This window comes from Ranitomeya variabilis, chromosome 1, assembly GCF_051348905.1.
Source record: "Ranitomeya variabilis isolate aRanVar5 chromosome 1, aRanVar5.hap1, whole genome shotgun sequence".
Classification (NCBI taxonomy): Eukaryota; Metazoa; Chordata; class Amphibia; order Anura; family Dendrobatidae; genus Ranitomeya; species Ranitomeya variabilis.
In genome coordinates this window covers 752697229-752718696 of record NC_135232.1, presented here as the reverse complement: position 1 = coordinate 752718696, position 21468 = coordinate 752697229, and the positions used below count along the sequence as shown (strand labels likewise).

Below are 21468 nucleotides of genomic sequence, written 5' to 3'. Positions count from 1 at the left end.
GTTTGGGGGGGGCCATGTCTCGCTGAGTCATGGCCTTGTGGGAAAATCACCCATGTCTGGGTGGATTGGTTTATTGGAAAAGTTTGGTACTTTGGTTTTATAATTTATGGAGTTTATTTATTGGTGATTAATTAATTTATGTAACCCTAAATAAACTACACGGCCATTTTTATCCACAATTAAAGCGTTTTGTGTTTTTATTGTATGAATGGGTTCTATGAGGCCATGTTAGCCCCCCCGCGTAAACCTGAAAGAAATATAGCGGGGGTCTCATGGCCTCATGGACCCTGTCATTTAATATGGCTTTCTGTCAGAAGAAAGGTCAAATAAAGGTCAGGTCAGTCATCTCTGAAAGTGTGAAACTGGTTTTATCCAGTTTTTTCTGGTATGTTTGGTGCCTATTGTAACGGTTTTCTATTGGCTGTAAGCAGCTTTGCCGCTCTTTTTTTGAATATATAAACACCTGTTTTGTGGTATCTGGTCATTCTGTCAGCGGAAGAAGATAAAGAAGACCCCACCCTCCCTCCCCTGAATTCTTGTAATTTTACTGTCGTGTAGTTTACTTGTGGGAAAATCACCCATGTCTGGGTGGATTGGTTTATTGGAAAAGTTTGGTACTTTGGTTTTATAATTTATGGAGTTTATTTATTGGTGATTAATTAATTTATGTAACCCTAAATAAACTACACGGCCATTTTTATCCACAATTAAAGCGTTTTGTGTTTTTATTGTATGAATGGGTTCTATGAGGCCATGCTTCCTGAATTACAATAGACACCATCACTCCATCTGCACATTAAAGACCTCCATATACGTTAGATGGAGTTGGTCTCAGCTGACACTCCCATACACAGGAGCACTCGCTCAGACGGTCACTCGTATATTTTCCATCATAAGCCGCCATCTGACATGTTTGACGTCAGCTGATCTCTGGGAGAACGTTTCAATAAGGAGGGCTTTTTGAAGCAGTTTCATCTAAAAAAGTTGGCATAAAAAACTCTGTGTACACAAAGCCTTATATGCAAAGTTTCTGCAAACAGTATGCACTTGAAATTTTGCTTGACACCAAGGTGCTACTCGTATGTAACAGGCAATTTTATATACACTCACCCACAGATGTATGTTGTACGTACTAATCAAAGGTTTTTTTTCCAGAACTTAGATATTGATGGTGTATCCTTATCCTGGTGTTATTCATATCAGATGGTTTGGGGTCTGACACCCAGGGCTGGACTGGGACTAAAATTCAGCCCTGGCATTTGAAGTTACACAGGCCCACTTGTCACATGGTGACTGTATAATATCTTTGTACACTTGTAGACAGGGCCGGTTTTAGGCAAAGTGGGGCCCTAGGCAAAGTTTATAATGGGGCCCCAAATGCTAACATTCTGCACATCACACAAAAGCATTTCGGTTGTATTTACAGTACATGCGCTGAGTTCAGGCCGCTAAATGAGTTTGATCAACAATATTGAAGTTGTTCAACGCTTGTTTCCCGGCCTCTTTCCACCAGCTGAGGAATAATGATGGGACAGAACGATCACTAATAGATCACTAACAGATCACCATACAGTATCATTTTATCAGCAGCACATCTACAGTTTACGCCGGCGATGTGCTGCTGAGAACAATGATTTTTGTTCCAGCAAAAACAACCTGAATAAGCAGCATTTTACTTGTTTAGTAAAATACCCCATAGTCCTCCATATATTATAATGTGCACCACAGTCCTCCATATAATATAATACACTCCCTATAGTCCTCCATATATTAAAATACACTGCTCAGTCCTCCACATAGTATAATACACTCCTCATAGTCATCCATATAGCATAATACACTCCTCATAGTGCTCCATATAGTATAATGCACCGCCATAGTCATCCATGTAGTACAATTCACTTCCCATAGTATAATGCACCCTATTGTTCTTCATATAGTATAACGTATTCCCCATAGTCTTCGATACAGTATAATGCAGCCCACCTATAGTATAATGCAGCCACCACCCCACAGAGTATAATGCAGCCACCCCACAGAGTATAATGTAAACCCCCATAGAAAATAATGCAGTCCCCCTCATAGTTTAATGCAGCCCTCAGAGCATGATACAATCACCCCTTATAGAATATAAATATAATACAGCACCCCATAGAATATAATGTAGCCCCAAATAGAATATAATACAGCCCACCTCCCCATAGAATATAATGCAGCCCCATCAAAGAGTATGATGCAATCATCCCTCATAAAATCTAATACAGCCCCCATAGAATATAATGCAGCCCACCTCCCCATAATATACAATGTAGCCCACCATAGTATATAACACAGCCTCCCCCATAGAATATAATATACCCCCACAATAGTATATAACACAGCCACATAGTATATAACACGGCCTCCCCCATAGACTATAATATTCCCCCTATAGTATATAGCAAAGCCCGCATAGTATATAGCACAACCCGCATAGTATATAGCACAACCCGCATAGTAAATAGCACAACCCACATAGTATATAGCACAGCCTGCATAATATAGCACAGCCCACATAGTATACAGCACAGCACACGTAGTAGTATACAGCACAGCCCACAGAGTAGTATACAGCACACACAGCCCACACAGTAATATACAGCACACACAGCCCACACAGTAGTATACAGCACACACAGCCCACATAGTAGTATACAGCCCACACAGTAGTATACAGCACACACAGCCCACGTAGTATTATACAGCCCACACAGTAGTATACAGTGCACACAGCCCACGCAGTAGTATACAGCCCACACAGTAGTATACAGCACACACAGCCCATGTAGTAGTATACAGCCCACACAGTAGTATACAGCACACACAGCCCACATAGTAGTATACAGCCCACACAGTAATATACAGCACACACAGCCCACGTAGTAGTATACAGCACAGCCCCCCCCAAGAATGGCCCCACAGTCCAGTTAAAAAAAACACACACACTCATCACCTCTCCTCATGCCCGCGCTGCTCCCTGCTCCGGTCTCGGCGGCTGTCGCTTCACTGCCCAGCCACACAGCAGCTGTGCGATGATATGACGTCATCGCGCACCCACAGTGTCAGCGCAAGACAGAGCAGAGAATGATGGGAGAGGGAGCGTCGTCAGATGCTCTCTCCTCCATCACTGCATTCATATAGTTGAATGCGGCGCTGCTGGCGGGGGGGCGAGTCGGCGCTGGCGCTGCTGACAACAGCACAGTGTGCAGCAGCCCACTACTGGCAACGGCACTTCTGGCATTTGCCAGAACTGCCCGATGGCCAGTCCAGCCCTGCTGACACCCCATGTTTAGCTGTATGCAGGTCTCTCTGCAGCCAGAAGTGAAGCAGATCACAGCTACATGCGCTGTGTAGGCTTCCTTCTTTCATATACAAAAATGCACACTCATGTATTCTAAGTAATCAAACAATGAGGTGGGAGCACCAAAAAGCATTTTTACACTGGGCACCATTCAACCTAAGGCTGGTCCTGCTCTCATGTGTTTCCTTCAAATCACTTTTATTTTTGGGCAGATCTTGGGTTTTAAAGCAAATCTGCTTTGGATGCCCCACTGCTGCTTATACTTTCGCTTATACTCATCTACAAGCTTTCCCCTGACATACTCCAATGTAAGCTCAAAATCTGGGTGCACATCTAGTGCAGTTACAAGTGTGTCAAAGCTTTCTGGTAGACCGCTTAGTAGTAGCGCAGCAACATAGAAATCCTTTAGATCTTCCCCAATGCCCCACAGGCGCTCCACAATCTCTAAGGTATGTCTTATGTAATCCTGCATATCTTGGCCCTTATTTAGCTTAGACTTCTACAGCTTTCTCATTAAATAGAGCTGTAGATAAATTTACATACATGCACAATCTGACCATCATCTATCCTGAGGGATATAGGGATTTGTGTTTTTTGGTCCTTCTCTACCCAGTTTTCTGGTAGTGGGTCAGGTCTAGATGCCTATGTGCATTTCCATGTATTTTCTCTTGTCAGCAGCATCTTTGCTTTAAATTTTCAGGATTATTAGATCAGATTTTGCACTGTGAACTTCAGAGTTGATGATGGTGGCCATCTTTGTTTCTTCTTCTTCTACACTGTTGTTCTCTCTCCTCTGGGCTGTTCTCTAGATCTTTGGGTTTCTGGGCCCATAACCTGTTCACAGCGGATTAATCTCTGTACTGTCCAGCCATACAACAGTGAATATATATTTATTCAGGAACAAAGATAACACAGCTTACAACTGGTATTTCTTACAGCTTAGAATCTTAGCGTCTTGTTTGTCATCTTGCAAAGTGAAAATAAAGTGTACTCCAGCCACACACGCCCACACACACTGAGTGAACAGGAAGTTCCTGATTTTTTTTTCTTTTTAACTGTGAATTATTGGCAATATAACACTTTTGCTGGAGACAGATACTCATCCACTATTAAACAGAAGTAAATAGTAGTTGTAGTAATAAGCATTATCCCACATACCTGTTTTAGTAGTATTTCAATAAAAGAGTTTAGAGTTTATGGAGTGCTGGATTTGTGAAGAATTTACCTAATATATCTTTGAGCCAGTAAGAGATTCAGTGCACTGGCTTTTCTAAGGAATACAGATTTACCTCCTCAAAGTATATGAAATGTGGTGCGGGGAGGCAGCTGTGGGCGAGGTACTCATCTCCTTCACTCCATCACATTACATGAAAGTGGGAGTCCTGGCTGGGTGTGTGGACTTGTGCTGTAGGGTCGTGAATGATGCTCTTGCAGGTCGCATGCAATCAATGACATTGGTTGGCCAGGACCAGATATTTGACAGTTCAACGAGGATTACGACCATTTAAAAACAAACTCTTTACTCAACAATAACTTGGGGGGAATTATGTAGTTAAGATAGCAGGCACACAACTTGATGAACGTTTCCTTTACAATACAGATTATTTTTCGCACACATTTTCAATGCCTTCCTCTTCACTCTCTTGTTTTCTATCTTTACTGTTCCTTTCCACTTCACCACAGTTAGCAAGAATCATTTTCTCAACCAGCAGTTCTGCATCTTTTTCCCCTCTAGGGAACTATATTGCCAATATGGCCGCTACTTATCTTTTCTGTCTCTGACTCCCGCCCGGGACACCCTCATTGTCTTAAGTACTCTGTTCAGTCTACCTCTGTGAGTTATAAATTCTGGGCCATACAGCTAGGCATCCTGACCCAGGCCTACTCTTCAATCAATTGCTCTGTTCTTTTGATCACTTCTCTATTTTTCTCTCCACTAGGGTTTCTCTATTTTCTGTTTGTGTCTCTTCTCTCGTTAGAGACACCCAAATCATGTGGCACTGCTCATGTTAGACCTTAGGTCTTATTTCTATGCACTCTGGGCCCTTTTTAACAGAAAACTACTTCTTTCCCTTCAGATTAGCCCCTCCCACAATGAGCTAGTGCAGCGCCCCCACTGCCGCAGGGCCGAGGGGGGGGACCCGGTACCGGGCCTCTGAGTCTCTGCTCTGGGACTGTCACGGTGGCTGGACCCGGTCCGTGACCCTGCTGAGGGGCGCCCAATAATAGGTGTGGGTATGGTGATGATGTTATGGTGCGGTGAAGTGCCGGTTGCAGTAAATAACGAGGACACCAGGTTGCAGTCTCTTTACCTCTTTACTGAAGGCTTCAGGGTCCTCAATCCGGAATACGGTTAACCGGGCTGCGCAAGCCTGGCCGGTCCGATGGCACCTCCAGAGTTCCCTTTGCAGGTGGAAATCTGTGCCTACCGTCTAGTGTGTTGTGGTCCTTCCCTGCTGTGCTTACGGGATAGTACCCCACAACTGTTGTGTCTGTTTCTCGTGTTCCCTCACAACTCGATTCTGATGTTCTTCCACGTCCCCCAGATCTTATGGTTAGGACGCACCCGTATGATGGGGAGTCTCGGAGCTCTTCCGGGACTCTAGCGTCGCCCCACTCCTGTTGTTACCCCCCTGTGTCTTCCTAGGTCAATTGGGTGAGACAGCCCACCTCTAACTGACTGTCCTGCCGTAGGTTTGAAGTTTGGCTTGGAGCTCTATACTTCCTTGGCGTTCCGGCCACCGGTTATGCGCCTCAGTAGGATGTTGCCTCGTCTTACAGCACGACTCCTACTGGTATTCTCCTTATTGTGTTGATCTCGTTTCTCACTCAGCACAATAAACCTCGCTTCTTGTCCTTTCTTGGGGTACCGCCGCTATATCATGCAGGCGCGGTCCCATAACGTTCTTTCTGGTTGCTAGGCCTCTGTCAGGATCCAACCCCTGACAGGGACCCCTCTGAATCTTCCCCTACAACACCCTCTGCCACAAGGTGTTGCCTGGTTCCAACCCAGTCAGCTTTCTGATCTAACTTCCTATCTAACCCCCAGTTTTACCAGACTGTGAGGAGTGGCCTAATACATAGTGCCCTTAGCTCCCCCTGGAGGCCAGACTGTGAAATGTATTGGTGTCTGTGATACCTGGTCAGATGAACTCCTTCAGTGCCATCAGACGTACCATAGCCCCCCTTAGCGGCGGAGCATCAGTACTGCAACGACCAGGACTCTGGGGCGCTGCACTCCCCCCCGGTTAAATCCAGTACTCCTGGACTGGGAAGAAAACGACAATACATGTCAGCAAAAAGACATACAATTTTTGAAAATGCAAGTACAAGTAAACTTTTTAACAGAGCTTCCCTTTATGGGAGGTGAGGACACTTGAACGTTACAAACATAGTTAAATACTTTAAATAACCTTGCTAGGAATAACTTTTCTTACCCAACCGGGTATTCTACTAAGTGCAAATTCCTTGAACAATAATTTAACTTTGCCTTTAAGGACGTACTCGCTAAATCCACTAAAGACCTTCTTATAACACATTATAAGGCTAATCAACTTTTATGCATTCTCCTTCTTTACATCTGCAGGACCGCCTGTCCTATCTGCTGCAGGCCTACTGCCTCTCCTTTCTGTTACAGGACCGCCCCTTTCTGCCCGGGCCTACTGCTTTTCTGCTACTATACACGGTATAGAACTTATCATCCATCTTTCAGTTCAGGATCTCTGAGCCATCTCTGTATGGCTCCTAGGAAGACTCACTAACTAACCCCATCTGGGTTCACTTTCTGTCCTCATTCTTTTATCAACATCATTAAACATTTCTTACAATTTAACTAGCTTTCTACATATAACTTTTACATATCAGCATTATCAGTACTTTCTTTCAAAACATCATCATTCTTTAAGTGCTTTTGATGAACATCCCCTTTAAGAAGGGACTAAGTCTCTATGAGGTAGTGCAACTTCTCAAGCTGCAAGTCTGTTCGCAGTAAGGACTCCTGTACTGTTTCCAGGTACAGTTTCTTCGCAAAGATTCCTTTCTTTTATAAAACCAGTAGAGGGCACCTTTAAGAAGGTGCAAACTATTTACAAGGAGTTTGCAATCATGCAGTGTTCATGATCCAGCAGTTCTTTCAACAATGATAAAACAGGAAACAAAAACAAAAAGCAGAAGAAGGGATCCCGGGTAAACAAAGGGATCCCTTTAAGAGTTACCCTAATCGGGTTGCAGCAGCAATAAAGCAGGAAGACAAACAGTTAAATAACTATATACAGTTTCAGGTTTCCGAGGTTTACTCCTGCTCTGGCGGCCGTAGCTCCGCATAGACTTCGCCCGGCAGGGTGATCGGCGAGATCAGGGCCTTTAAGAAGTGCTCCATACCCGGGGCCTGATCCCCGGGTGTAAGGCGCTGGAGTCTATAGGTCCCAGGGAGAGGGAGTGCCGCAACGGGGCCTATCAGCAGGTCCTCTGCTGGCGGGGCAGGGTCATTCTTCATACCTGCTTCAGATGCGGTCCCTCCGGTGCCGATCTGCTCTGTCTCCGCTGGGATCTGGAGCGCTGGTTGCAGGGCCTTGCGCTGCAGCGTTGTCATCTCCGTTTGCAGCATTTCGCTTTCCGGCAGGGCCTTGCTTTCTGGCTTCGGAGCGCTGGAACTTCTTTCTTGCTCCGGACCAGACGAGGCTGCCGACAGACGTCCGATGAGGCTCCCGATGAAGGTCTTCTTCCACCCGGCCTCAGTGCTCAGCTGCGTCTGCAGGAGTTGGTGGATCAGCTCGTCCGCTCCGGTCTGCAGGAGGTCAGCGTCAACTGTGGAGGTCTGGCTGCGGTGCCCCTCCGGGTAGCTGGGGGAGTCCTCGGCTCTGACCCCACGCTCCGGCTCCGGGCGGCTGGCCATGGCGTCCTCCATGTCACTGACTTCTTCTTCCTGGTCCTTTTCCCGCTCTCTCCTCCGTGGGCGGTTTCGTTTTCTTTGTCTCTGCCCACCATTGAGGATCAGGAGGCGGATCTCGGCTGCTGACGGACACGTCCTCAAGGGGCCGAAATATTTAGACTGGGCGGCCATTGTCTTTCGCGCTCTTCAGCTTGTTCACGCCCACTTCCACGCCCTTCTTCTTCTCCTGCGCTCTCCTTAGCGCTGTAATGGCGGCGGTTTTGGCGGGAACTTTTGGCGGCAAGTGGCAATCCACAGTCTTTGCAATAAGTCACAGTCCAAGCACAATAAATCACAGTTCCAAGGCACACATGACCTAATTCTTCAGGTTTAAGTAGATCCTGTTCGTGACGCCAAGTTGCAGCGCCCCCACTGCCGCAGGGCCGAGGGGGGGGACCCGGTACCGGGCCTCTGAGTCTCTGCTCTGGGATTGTCACGGTGGCTGGACCCGGTCCGTGACCCTGCTGAGGGGCGCCCAATAATAGGTGTGGGTATGGTGATGATGTTATGGTGCGGTGAAGTGCCGGTCGCAGTAAATAACGAGGACACCAGGTTGCAGTCTCTTTACCTCTTTACTGAAGGCTTCAGGGTCCTCAATCCGGAATACGGTTAACTGGGCTGCGCAAGCCTGGCCGGTCCGATGGCACCTCCAGAGTTCCCTTTGCAGGTGGAAATCTGTGCCTACCGTCTAGTGCTTGTGTGTTGTGGTCCTTCCCTGCTGTGCTTACGGGATAGTACCCCACAACTATTGTGTCTGTTTCTCGTGTTCCCTCACAACTCGATTCTGATGTTCTTCCACGTCCCCCAGATCTTATGGTTAGGACGCACCCGTATGACGGGGAGGCTCGGAGCTCTTCCGGGACTCTAGCGTCGCCCCACTCCTGTTGTTACCCCCCTGTGTCTTCCTAGGTCAATTGGGTGAGACAGCCCGCCTCTAACTGACTGTCCTGCCGTAGGTTTGAAGTTTGGCTTGGAGCTCTATACTTCCTCGGTGTTCCGGCCACCGGTTATGCGCCTCAGTAGGATGTTGCCTCGTCTTACAGCACGACTCCTACTGGTATTCTCCTTATTGCGTTGATCTCGTTTCTCACTCAGCACAATAAACCTCGCTTCTTGTCCTTTCTTGGGGTACCGCCGCTATATCGTGCAGGCGCGGTCCCGTAACGTTCTTTCTGGTTGCTAGGCCTCTGTCAGGATCCCACCCCTGACAGGGACCCCTCTGAATCTTCCCCTACAACACCCTCTGCCACAAGGTGTTGCCTGGTTCCAACCCAGTCAGCTTTCTGATCTAACTTCCTATCTAACCCCCAGTTTTACCAGACTGTGAGGAGTGGCCTAATGTATAGTACCCTTAGCTCCCCCTGAACGCCAGACTGTGAAATGTATTGGTGTCTGTGATACCTGGTCAGATGAACTCCTTCAGTGCCATCAGACGTACCATAGCCCCCCTTAGCGGCGGAGCATCAGTACTGCAACGACCAGGACTCTGGGGCGCTGCACTAGTCACAACCATTAACTCTTGCTTTCCATACTGTGAAACAAAACACGTCATTAATGCATATCACTATTCACATTACTCAATATAGTATTAGACTTATTCTTCAAAGGGGAACGTTGGCAATATGTCCATCTCCTTACATATACATTGAAGTGTCTTGTTTCTTTTTATATGTACAGGAGAAAGTACCTTGGTGCCCAATTCATGAGATTCATAAAATACCCCAAAGCCATTAATATGTCTTTTCTATCATGTTGTTCCCACTACAGAAATGAGCCAACTGTCACAGTGGTTGCCTCTCCCACAGAAATAGTCCTAGAATCAACAATTTTTTATGATCCACAATTATGTCCTCTTCTCCTACATGTCTCACGAAGTACCTGACTCTAATTACTGCAAGGCCGATCCTGTTATGATTTGCACATTGATATCAGGACACAATGTTAAAATGGCTGAATTAATGTCTGAGGGCTTAATTTTTAGCATTTCTACATTTCTACCATTTTTATGAATGGGGGTTTTATAGAGTGTTATAGTTACATAGTGCAACACTTGTGGGTGTGGACCCTCTCTGACAGTAGATGGCGATGTTGTTACTGTTATATGCTTAGTTGAATGTAATGCATATACTTGCTGTACTTTGGTTTCACTTTCTCTCTGGTAAAAGGTCTTTAAGACTTCCTGTTATGCTGTATTAAGAAGCTGATGCATGTACCTCATGTTCTGTGAAGATAAAAGTTGAATTACCCCATATAATCTACTCTCACAAGTTTCTACTGCGACCAAACTATGCAACAGGTTTTGGGTCCAGCACAGAAGACAAAAAGGACTTGGTGAATGCAAAAGAATACTTCAGAGCAATTCTCTCCAAACAAGTAAGACAAATAAGTTAAAGATGAGCAGCAGTTCAGAGCTGAGACTCACAGTTGCTAAGCTGAACAATGAGAACTATCAGTTATAGAAGTTCAAAGTGGAGATGTTATTGTCTAAAGATGATTTATGGGAGGTAATAACTACAGACAGGTCCCAATGATAATAATCAGACATGGGATAAGAAAAACAGACAAGCAAAGCTAATATCAGCTTATTAGTGGAGGCTCAATAAAAGAAAACAAGAGAAGACCACCTCAACGTCTTTCATACAAGGCAAGTACAAATAAAATGTATGAACCTACATCTTGGGAGGACATATCTCAACTTTCAGAAGAAGAGGCTAACAAATGGATAAAGGCTGAAGAAACAGAAATAAAATCCATGCATGATTCAAAGACATGGACACTGACAGAACTACCAAAAGAAAAAAAAGGATATAGGATGTAAATGGGTTCTTAAAGTAAAATACCAAACAGGCGGCACAGCTGATCGATACCGAGCAAGACTCATAGCTAAAGGCTATTCTCAGAAATATGGAGAAAACTATGATGAGACATTTGCTCCAGTTGTCATACACAACACAATCAAAATTTGTTTGCAGTTGCAGCAATGAAACAAATGCAGTTGAAACATTTGGATGTAAAGGCAGCGATTTCTGAATGGAGATTTAACAGAAGACATTTACATGGAGCAACCCCCAGGATTCAAGGATGAAGGAAACCAAACATGGTTTACAAGTTAAGGAAAAGTATATATTGTTTAAAACAAGCCGCTAAAGCTTGGTGTGATAAAATCACAGAAGTACTCATAAATGAACATTTTCAAAGAAGGAAAGTGGATCCTTGTCTATATACAAAAAGACTGACAGACAGATGGATCTATGTGCTGGTATATGTGGACGATATTTTACTTTGTTTTAAAAAAAGAAAGGGATGAAGCGGAGACAGTGAAAACTTTTATATCAACACTTCGAGATCAAAAATCTGGGAAATGTGAAACAGCACCTAGGAATACAGATAGAAAGAGAAGACAGGAGTTTCCCTCTTAATGAAAATCACGATTCAAGACATAATCGAAACATTTGGATTGAAAGATGCAAAACCAGTAAAGTCTCCAATGGAAACCAACTATCTGAAGGAAATAAATAGTGAACAGAATCTGTTACCGAATAATGAACAATACAGAAAGGCAATGGGAAAACTATTATATCTTCCGACTGTTACAAGGCCAGACATTGCAGCAGCAGTAGGAATTTTGAGCAGGAAGGTGTCAAAGCCAACAAAATGGATTGGAATGCAGTGAAGAGAGTAATCCATTATTTTGAAAGAGACTAGCAGTGTTAAACTGAAACTACCTGCAAGTGAGAAATGCATTTTAACTGGATACATTGATGCAGATTAGGATGGAGATCCAATTGACAGGAAATCTACCAGTGGCTATCTTTTCTTGCTCTCAGGTGGACCAATTAGTTGGACTAGTAAGAAACAATCTATAGTAACACTGTCGCCGACAGAAGCAGAATATGTCACCGCAGCACATGACAGTCAAGAAGTTCTATGGCTAAGAGAACTGCTAACAGACTTAGGACACCAACAATTGGGACCAACAAAGATGTATGAGGACAATCAAGGATGTCTAGTTCTTACTCAGATGGAAAGAGTTAATCCAAGAACTAAACACATTGATGTGAAGTTTCACTTCTTGAGAGATCACCAGGGACAAGGAATCCTAAATTTGGAGTGCTGCTCAACTGAAGATATGACAGCAGATATTTTCACAAAGGCATTGAATGCTGAAAGACATCAGAGACTGATGAAGAAATTAGGCTTAACTGAATAAGTCCTTATTATTGAGAAAAGGTGTTGGCAGATATGCAACAGATACAGACTTATTTGTGTGCAGAAGGAGTTTACACTTTTCTGACAGTAGATGCGATGGTGTTACTGTTATATGCTTAGTTGAATGTCATGTATATACTTAATGTACTTTGGTTTTATTTTCTCTGGTAAAAGCTCTTTTAGACTTCTTGTTATGCTGTATTAAGAAGCTGATGCGTGTACCTCATGTTCTGTGAAGATAAACGTTGAATTACCCTATATAATCTACTCTCACAAGTTTCTTCTGTGACCAAACTATGCAACACCTCTGTGCCACAGGCCGGGCTTACCCTGGAGGGACGTAACTAAGTGAAAACCAGGTATTCACTAAAGCCTCTGATAGTGAAGATAGGCTGGGCTACCACTAATCACCAGGTACCACTCCATGGCAGACCTTGGGTCTGCAGCAGCTGTCCGGAGGGTTAGAGGAGCAGGTACATAATACAGGAGGATGAGAAAAAGCATAGTCAAACAGTCTGAGGTTGGGGCAGGCAGCATGGATTCACTATTCATGGCCACAATCTGGAATGGAGAGGCCAAACAGAGGGGCTAAACAGGACAGGTCAATAACGGGAGACAGGGTGCAGAGATATGCATAAATCAGGTACTAGCAGACTTATTGACTAGGAACCAACATTCAGACAAGGAGTGGTGGGAGGAGCTGCCTAACATATATATTCTGCTGGCAAGGGATAGGCCAGGGAACCTAATCCCTACAGAACATAGCAGAGTTAAATTCCTGTAGAGACTGTCCACTCCTCCTTGAAGCCAAATGGAAACAGCATACAGATGCAGAAGTACTGAGGAGTGCTGCAAGAGACAAACTCAGTGAGGCAGCCTGATACAAGGAGTAGCAGCGCAGTGACCATGGTGAGTAGTTTGGCGCTGAGGAAGCATACAAGTTACCGCCGTGACATATAGGATAAATAAGATGGTGTCATCATTTAAAATGACTAGGATGCCATGCAAGCATTGTCATATATTGTGGCTCTATGATTACTGATAATCATATAACATTTGTCTAGGTTGGTGGATGTCGGGGGTCAAAAATCTGAGAGAAAGAAGTGGATTCATTGCTTTGAAAAAGTGAATTGTCTTATCTATTTGGCTTCACTAAGTGAATACGATCAGCAGCTAGAGGAGAGCAGTCAAGAGGTAAGAAATGAATATATTATAGGTTCTAAAAGAGGAGTGATTCAGAAGTTATGCGATATCATGTCTGGTATCATATGTACTTAGATTTCTGATATGTCAAATATCTAATTACTGACAGGAGCTTTAATACTCTGTCTCTCTTTTCCTTAAAACTTTACTTTTATTTAAGCAATAGAGACCTTGTCCCCTGAAGTCACATATTAAATCTTAGTAGTTAAATCAAGTTAGGCCAAATATACACATCCATGTTTCAAAGAGATGCATGCAGATGCAATGCAGATGCAATGCAGATGGCATCTGTGTGCTGTCTGTGTTCATTCACATCTTGGACATGGACTTATTCATTGAGATGTATGAGTTTAGGCCATAAACTGGACCATTATTGCACACGTGTCTCTTTTTTTTGCAGACTATTGACTTACAACAAACGTATTGACTTACAACAAAAGATATTTGAAAAGAGCCATATGTTAGAATGTGTCCTAATGCTAGTGCAGTGCCCAAGAGTGCTGGTCGTTGCAGTACTGATGCTCCGCCGCTAAGGGGAGTGATGGTACGTCTGATGGCACTTAAGGAGTTCACCTGACCAGGTATCACAGACACCAATACACTTCATAGTCTGGCCTCCAGGGGGAGCAAAGGGCACTATGTATTAGGCCACTCCTCACAATCTGGTAAAACTGGGGGTTGGATAGAAAGTTAGACAGAAGCTGACTGGGTTGGAACCAGGCAACATCCTGTGGCAGGGGGTGTTGCAGGGGAAGATTCAGGGGGGTCCCTGTCAGGGGTGGGATCCTGACAGAGGCCTAGCGAACAAGAAAGAACGTTAAGGAACCGCGCCTGCACTACATCGCGGCGGTATCTCAAGAAAGGACAAGAAGCGAGGTTTATTGTGAAGAGTGAGAAACGAGATCATAGCAAAAAGGAGATAACACCAGTAGGAGTCGTGCTGTAAGATCGAGGCAACATCCTACTGAGGCGCGTAGCCGGTGGCCGGAACGCCGAGGAAGTATTGGGCTCCAAGCATTACTTCAAACCAACGGCAGGACAGTTAATTATAGGTTGGCTGTCTCACCTAAATCACCTAAGCAGACATAGGGGGCAACTGTGGGAGAGGGGCGTCACTAGGGTCCCGGAAGAACTCCAGGCCTACCCGTCATACGGGTGCAACCTAGCCATATCATCTGGGGGACGGAGAAGAACATCAGAACAGATATAAGTTGTGGGAAAGAACATCAGAAACAGACACAACAGTTGTGAGGACTATCCCGTGGTGCTCAGCAGGGAAGTAACTACAACACACAGGCGCTAGAAGGTAGATTACGTGTGACCCTCGCGTTCTGAAAATTTTGGGTGACAGTCATTACTGGTTGGTGATACTGCAGCGCCCCAGAGTCCTGGTCGTTGCAGTACTGTTGCTCCGCCGCTAAGGGGGGCTATGGTACGTCTGATGGCACTGAAGGAGTTCATCTGACCAGGTATCACAGACACCAATACATTTCACAGTCTGGCCTCCAGGGGGAGCTAAGGGTTCTATTTATTAGGCCACTCCTCACAATCTGGTAAAACTGGGGGTTAGGCAGGAAGTTAGATGAGAAAGCTGACTGGGTTGGAACCAGGCAACACCTTGTGGCAGAGGGTGTTGTAGGGGAAGATTCGGAGGGGTCCCTGTCAGGGGTGGGATCCTGACAGAGGCCTAGCAACCAGAGAGAACGTTACGGGACCGCGCCTGCACGATATAGCGGCGGTACCCCAAGAAAGGATAAGAAGCGAGGTTTATTGTGCTGAGTGAGAAACGAGATCAACGCAACAAGGAGAATACCAGTAGGAGTCGTGCTGTAAGACGAGGCAACATCCTATTGAGGCGCATAACCGGTGGCCGGAACGCCGAGGAAGTATAGAGCTCCAAGCCAAACTTCGAACCTACGGCAGGACAGTCAGTTACAGGCGGGCTGTCTCACCCAGACCCAGGAAGACACAGGGTGGTAACAACAGGAGTGGGGCGACGCAAGAGTCCCGGAAGAGCTCCGAGCCTCCCGTCATACGGGTGCGTCCTAACCGTAAGATCAGGGGGACGTAGAGGGAGAACATCAGATCGAGTTGTGAGGGAACACGAGAAACAGACACAACAGTTGTGGGGTACTATCCCGTAAGCACAGCAGGGGAGGACCACAACACAAGCGCAGGAAGGTAGGCACAGATTTCCACCTGCAAGGGGAACTCTGGAAGTGCCATCGGACCGTCCGGTCTCAGACAGCCCTGTTAACAGTACTCTGGATTGAGGATCTTGAAGCCTTCACTAAAGAGGTAAAGAGACTGCAACCCTGTGTCCTCGTTATTCACCGCGACGTGCACCACGCACCACCACCTACACCTTTCATTGGACGCCCCTTATCAGGGTCACGGACCGGGTCTAGCCACCGTGACAACCCCAGAACTGAGACAGAGAGGCCCGGTACCGAGTACCCCGCGGCCCTGCGTCTGGGGGCGCTCCACCACCTGGCAAAAAAATCTGTGGCAAACGTAAAAAAATAAATGGTGTATGAGTGCGGCCTAGTAAAGTGCATTTTCTTAATCCAGATTCTGATCATTTTTTTAAAATTGTCTTTTAGTGCAGTTTCACATGGTCATAATATACTGTATATCTACATTTGATCATCTGTGCTATCTCTGTAACACCTCTTTCTACTGAAAGAGCAACACCTTGGTCTTCTGAGCAGCACTCTGATCATTCATCACTTGGCATTAAAGTGGAGTACTATAAGCAAGGCAAACAGATGCTATTGTCCATGTGTTGAGGCAATAACGAAAAGACCTCCTTAAACACTAGATCAATGTAGCCTGAACGCAACAATATTGACATTTTTATCTGTCAGTTTAATGTGTATAGGGACCCCAATTCTTCCTGAACAGATAATGTTGGGGAAGATAAGGACTTGTCATGTCTGATTTTGGTCTGCCTATCCTTTATTCTCAGTAAGATAAACCACCAACAGAGGAGTCTAAGGGTACTGTCACACTCTGCAACTTTCCAACGATCACGACCAGCGATACGACCTGGCCATGATCGTTGGAAAGTCGTTGTGTGGTCGCTGGAGAGCTGTCACACAGACCGCTCTCCAGCGACCAACGATGCCAAAGGCCCCGGGTAACCAGGGTAAACATCGGGTTACTAAGCGCAGGGCCGCGCTTAGTAACCCGATGTTTACCCTGGTTACCATCGTAAAAGTAAAAAAAACAAACCGTACATACTCACATTCCGGTGTCCGTCAGGTCCCTTGCAGTCTGCTTCCCGCTCTGACTGAGTGCCGCCGTAAAGTGAAAGCAGATCACAGCGGTGACGTCACCGCTGTGCTCTGCTCTTACATTCCGGCCAGCAGTCAGTCAGAGCAGGAAGCAGACTGCAAGGGACCTGACGGACACCGGAATGTGAGTATGTACTGTTTTTTTTTTTTTACTTTTACGATGGTAACCAGGGTAAAAATCGGGTTACTAAGCGCGGCCCTGCGCTTAGTAACCCGATGTTTACCCTGGTTACAAGCGAACGCATCGTTGGATCGGTGTCACACACACCGATCCAAGGATGACAGCGGGAGATCCAGCGACGAAAGAAAGTTCCAAACGATCTGCTACGACGTACGATTCTCAGCAGGGTCCCTGATCGCTGCTGCGTGTCAGACACAGCGATATCGTATGGATATCGCTGGAACGTCACGGATCGTACCGTAGTAGCGACAAAAGTGCCACTGTGTGACAGTACCCTAACAGAGTCTCTGTCATAAAGAACAAAGGAACGCTCATCACAAACTATCCTGTGTATGCAGAAGTCATCAGATATACTGTATTTTGTGGATTATAAAACACACCAGATTATAAAATGCACCCCAAATTTTTAGGAGAAAAATAAGAAAAAAATTTTTTTTATAAAATGATGGTGCTTCTTATAATCTATGCATCTTATTGCTTACCAGGGGTGGTGGCTGCAGTGAATCGGGGTCCAGGGTCACTGCTGGAGGAGGTAAGAATGGAGCATTGCTACATGCCGCAGGCTAGGATGAGGGGGTGTTCGGATGTGAGCCGCTGCAGGTGTTCGGTGGTGTGGGGGCTCTGCCAACATTTTGTAAAAACCCGGAGCCACACACTTACATGGTATACTATGCAGTGGACTCTAGGAAAATGGCTGCTGGGGGCAGCGCATGCGCAGATGGAGATCTCTGCACCAAGATCTCGGGAGAAGAGGCCAGGTCCAGGGTTGCTGAGTGGAGATGAAAAAGATCCCACTCCAATGAGCACTTCATCACATTGAAACAGTCCCTCACTACTTTCAAGTCAATGCTCACTGCAGCAAAACAAACTTACTTTTCAGCTCTTATATCCTCCCTGTCTCACAATCTCACAACCCTACACAGCTATTCAATGCTTTCAATTTTCTCTCTTGTCCCCCAGCACCTCCTCCCTCTACTTTCATCTCAGCTGAAGACTTTGTCTCATTCTTCAAGCATAAGATCGATAACATCAGAGAAAGCTTTGGCCTACAGCCCCCACAACTGCTTCTCATAACTACTCCTTCTCCAAAACCAGCTTCTACACCATTGCAGAAGATCAACTTTCTTCTTTACTCTCCAAATCACACATCACCACCTGTGAACTTGACCCAATCCAATTCCATCTAATCCCAACCTCACCACAGTCTTCATCTTAACCCTTACCCACCTCTTCAACCTATCACTAACAAATGGTGTCCTCTTCTCATGTTTTAAACATGCATTAATCACACCCATCCTCAAAATCCCTCCCTTGACCCATCCTCTCTGTCTAGCGATGGCCCCATATCACTTCTCCCCTATGCCTCAAAGCTACAAGAACAACACGTCCATTTTGAACTCTCCTCCCACCTCTCCTCCCGCTCCTTCTTCAACCACTTACAATCTTGATTACGACTGCACCATTCCACTGAAACTGCCCTGAGTAAAGTCACCAATGACCTACTAACTGACAGATCCAAGCGACACTACACTGTCCTCCTCCTGGACCTGTCATCAGCCTTCAACACAGTGGACCATTCCCTTTTACTGCAGATTCTCTCACACTTGGCCCTTTCTTGGATCTCCTCATAACTAACAGATCGGACATTCAGCGTCTCTCATTCATACACCACCTTACCTTGCCCCGTATCTGGCAGTGTCCCCCATGGTTCAGTCCTAAATCTCCTACTCTTCTAAATCTACACATTCAGCCTGGGACACGTCATAGAGTCGCACAGCTTTCGTTATCAACTCTATGCTGAAGACATACAGATCTGCCCCTCTGGATTCGATATCACCTCCTTACTAAACAGAATCCCACAATGTCCTTCTGCTATGTCATCTTTCTTCTCTGCTAGATTTCTAAAACCTAACATGGCTAAAACAGAATTCATCTTTCCACCGTCTCACTCACCCCACCAACAGACCTATCCATCAAAGTCAATGATTTCCAACACTCTCAAGTCCAGCAAGTTCACTGCCTTGGGGTAATCCTTGACTCTGGTTTTGTCCTGCAAACCACACAGCCAAGCACTTTTCACTTCCTGCCAACTCCAGCTCAAAAATATCTCCCGGATCTGCACATTCCTCAACCAAGACTCTGCAAAGACACTAGTGCATGCCCTCATCATCTCGACTACTGCAACCTCCTGCTTTGTGGCTTTCCCTCTAACACTCTCACATCCATCCAATCTATCCTAAACTCGCTGCCCGACTAATCCACCTATCCCTACGCTATTCCCCAGCCTCTTCTCTCTGTCAATCCCTTCACTGGCTCCCCATTGCCCAGAAACTCTAGTTCAAAACCCTAACCTTGGCATAAAAGCCATCCACAACCTGTCTCCTCCATAGATCTGTGACCTAGTGTCCCGGCACTTAAGGCCCCATCTCACATAGCGAGATCGCTAGCGAGATCGCTGCTGAGTCACAAGTTTTGTGACGCAACAGCGACCTCAGTAGCGATCTCGCTATGTGTGACACGTACCAGCGACCAGGCCCCTGCTGCGAGATCGCTGGTCGTGTCGGAATGGCCTGGACCTTTTTTTGGTCGTTGAGGTCCCGCTGACATCGCTGAATCGGTGTGTGTGACACGGATTCAGCGATGTCTTCACTGGTAACCAGGGTAAACATCGGGTTACTAAGCGCAGGGCCGCGCTTAGTAACCCGATGTTTACCCTGGTTACCAGCGTAAATGTAAAAAAAAAACAAACAGTACATACCATCTGATGTCCGTCAGGTCCCTTGCCGTCTGCTTCCTGCTCTGACTGAGTGCCGCCGTACAGTGAGAGCACAGCACAGCAGTGACGTCACCGCTGCGCTCTGCTCTCACTGTACGGCGGCACTCAGTCAGAGCAGGAAGCAGACGGCAAGGGACCTGACGGACATCAGATGGTGGTGAGTAGGTACTGTTTGTTTTTTTTTTGGTAACCAGGGTAAACATCGGGTTACTAAGCGCGACCCTGCGCTTAGTAACCCGATGTTTACCCTGGTTACCCGGGTGCTGCAGGGGGACTTCGGCATCGTTGAAGACAGTTTCAACGATGCCGAAGTCGTTCCCCTGATCGTTGGTCGCTGGAGAGAGCTGTCTGTGTGACAGCTCCCCAGCGACCACACAACGACTTACCAACGATCACGGCCAGGTCGTATCGCTGGTCGTGATCGTTGGTAAATCGCTATGTGAGACGGGGCCTTTACCTGCAAGTAATCTCCAATCTTCACAAGATCTCCTTCTCTACTCCTATTTTATCTCCTCTTCCCACAATCGCAAAAAAGATTTTACCCATGCACTTTGGAACTCTCTACCCCAACATACAGTGAAGGAAATAAGTATTTGACCCATGCTGATTTTGTAAGTTTGCCCACTGACAAAGACATGAACAGTCTATAATTTTAAGGGTAGGTTAAGTTTAAGATTGAGAGATGCAATATCAAAAATAAAATCCAGAAAATTACATTGCATAAATTATATAAATTTATTTGCATTTTGCAATGAGAAATAAGTATTTGATCCCCTACCAACCATTAAGAGTTCTGGCTGCTGCAGACCAGTTAGATGCTCCTAATCAACTTGATACCGGCATTAAAGACAGCTGTCCTTCATAGTCACCTTTTATGAAAGACTCCTGTCCACAGACTCAATTAATCAGTCAGACTCTAAACTCTACTACATGGGCAAGACGAAATAGCTTTATAAGGATTTCGAGGACAAGATCATAGACCTGCACAAACTTGGAATGGGCTACAAAACCATAAGTAAGATGCTGGGTGAGATGAAAACCCCTGTTGGTGCAATAGTAAGAAAATGGAAGAAATCCTACTATATAATTGTCTAAGGGTCACTTTCATCTGTCTATCTGTCTGTCTGTCTCAGATATTAATTGGTCGCGGCCTCTGTCTGTCATGGAATCCAAGTCGCTGATTGGTCGTGGCAAAACGCCCACAACCATTGCCACGACCAATCAGCAACGGCCACAGTCCGGCGGCAATATGGCCGCTCTTTCCTCCCCTCAGTCAGTGCCTGCTCCATACTCCCCTCCAGTCATCCAATCAGCCCTAACACAGGGTTAATGCCAGCACTACCGGACCGCGGTGTAACTCACTCCGGTTATGCAGCTATTAACCCTGTGTGAACAAGTTTTTACTATTGATGCTGTGTATGCTGCATCAATAGTAAAATGATCTAATGTTACAAATAATAATAATAATAAAAACCCTTATTCTCACCCTCTGACGTCGCGTCCTGTACGCCAGCAGGTTCTGGTGCTAAGGGA

General features: G+C 45.8%; 1 protein-coding gene across 2 annotated transcripts in view; it reads left to right on the top strand.

Moving 5' to 3' along the window:
* The window catches only part of GNA15 (G protein subunit alpha 15), a 106661-nt gene that overhangs the window by 71578 nt on the left and 13615 nt on the right, over positions 1-21468 (top strand). For both annotated transcript variants that reach the window (XM_077270776.1, XM_077270768.1), the window contains exon 5: positions 13544-13673. In XM_077270776.1, coding sequence (XP_077126891.1) covers positions 13544-13673 — 130 coding nt within the window. The remainder of the gene's footprint in view (positions 1-13543; positions 13674-21468) is intronic.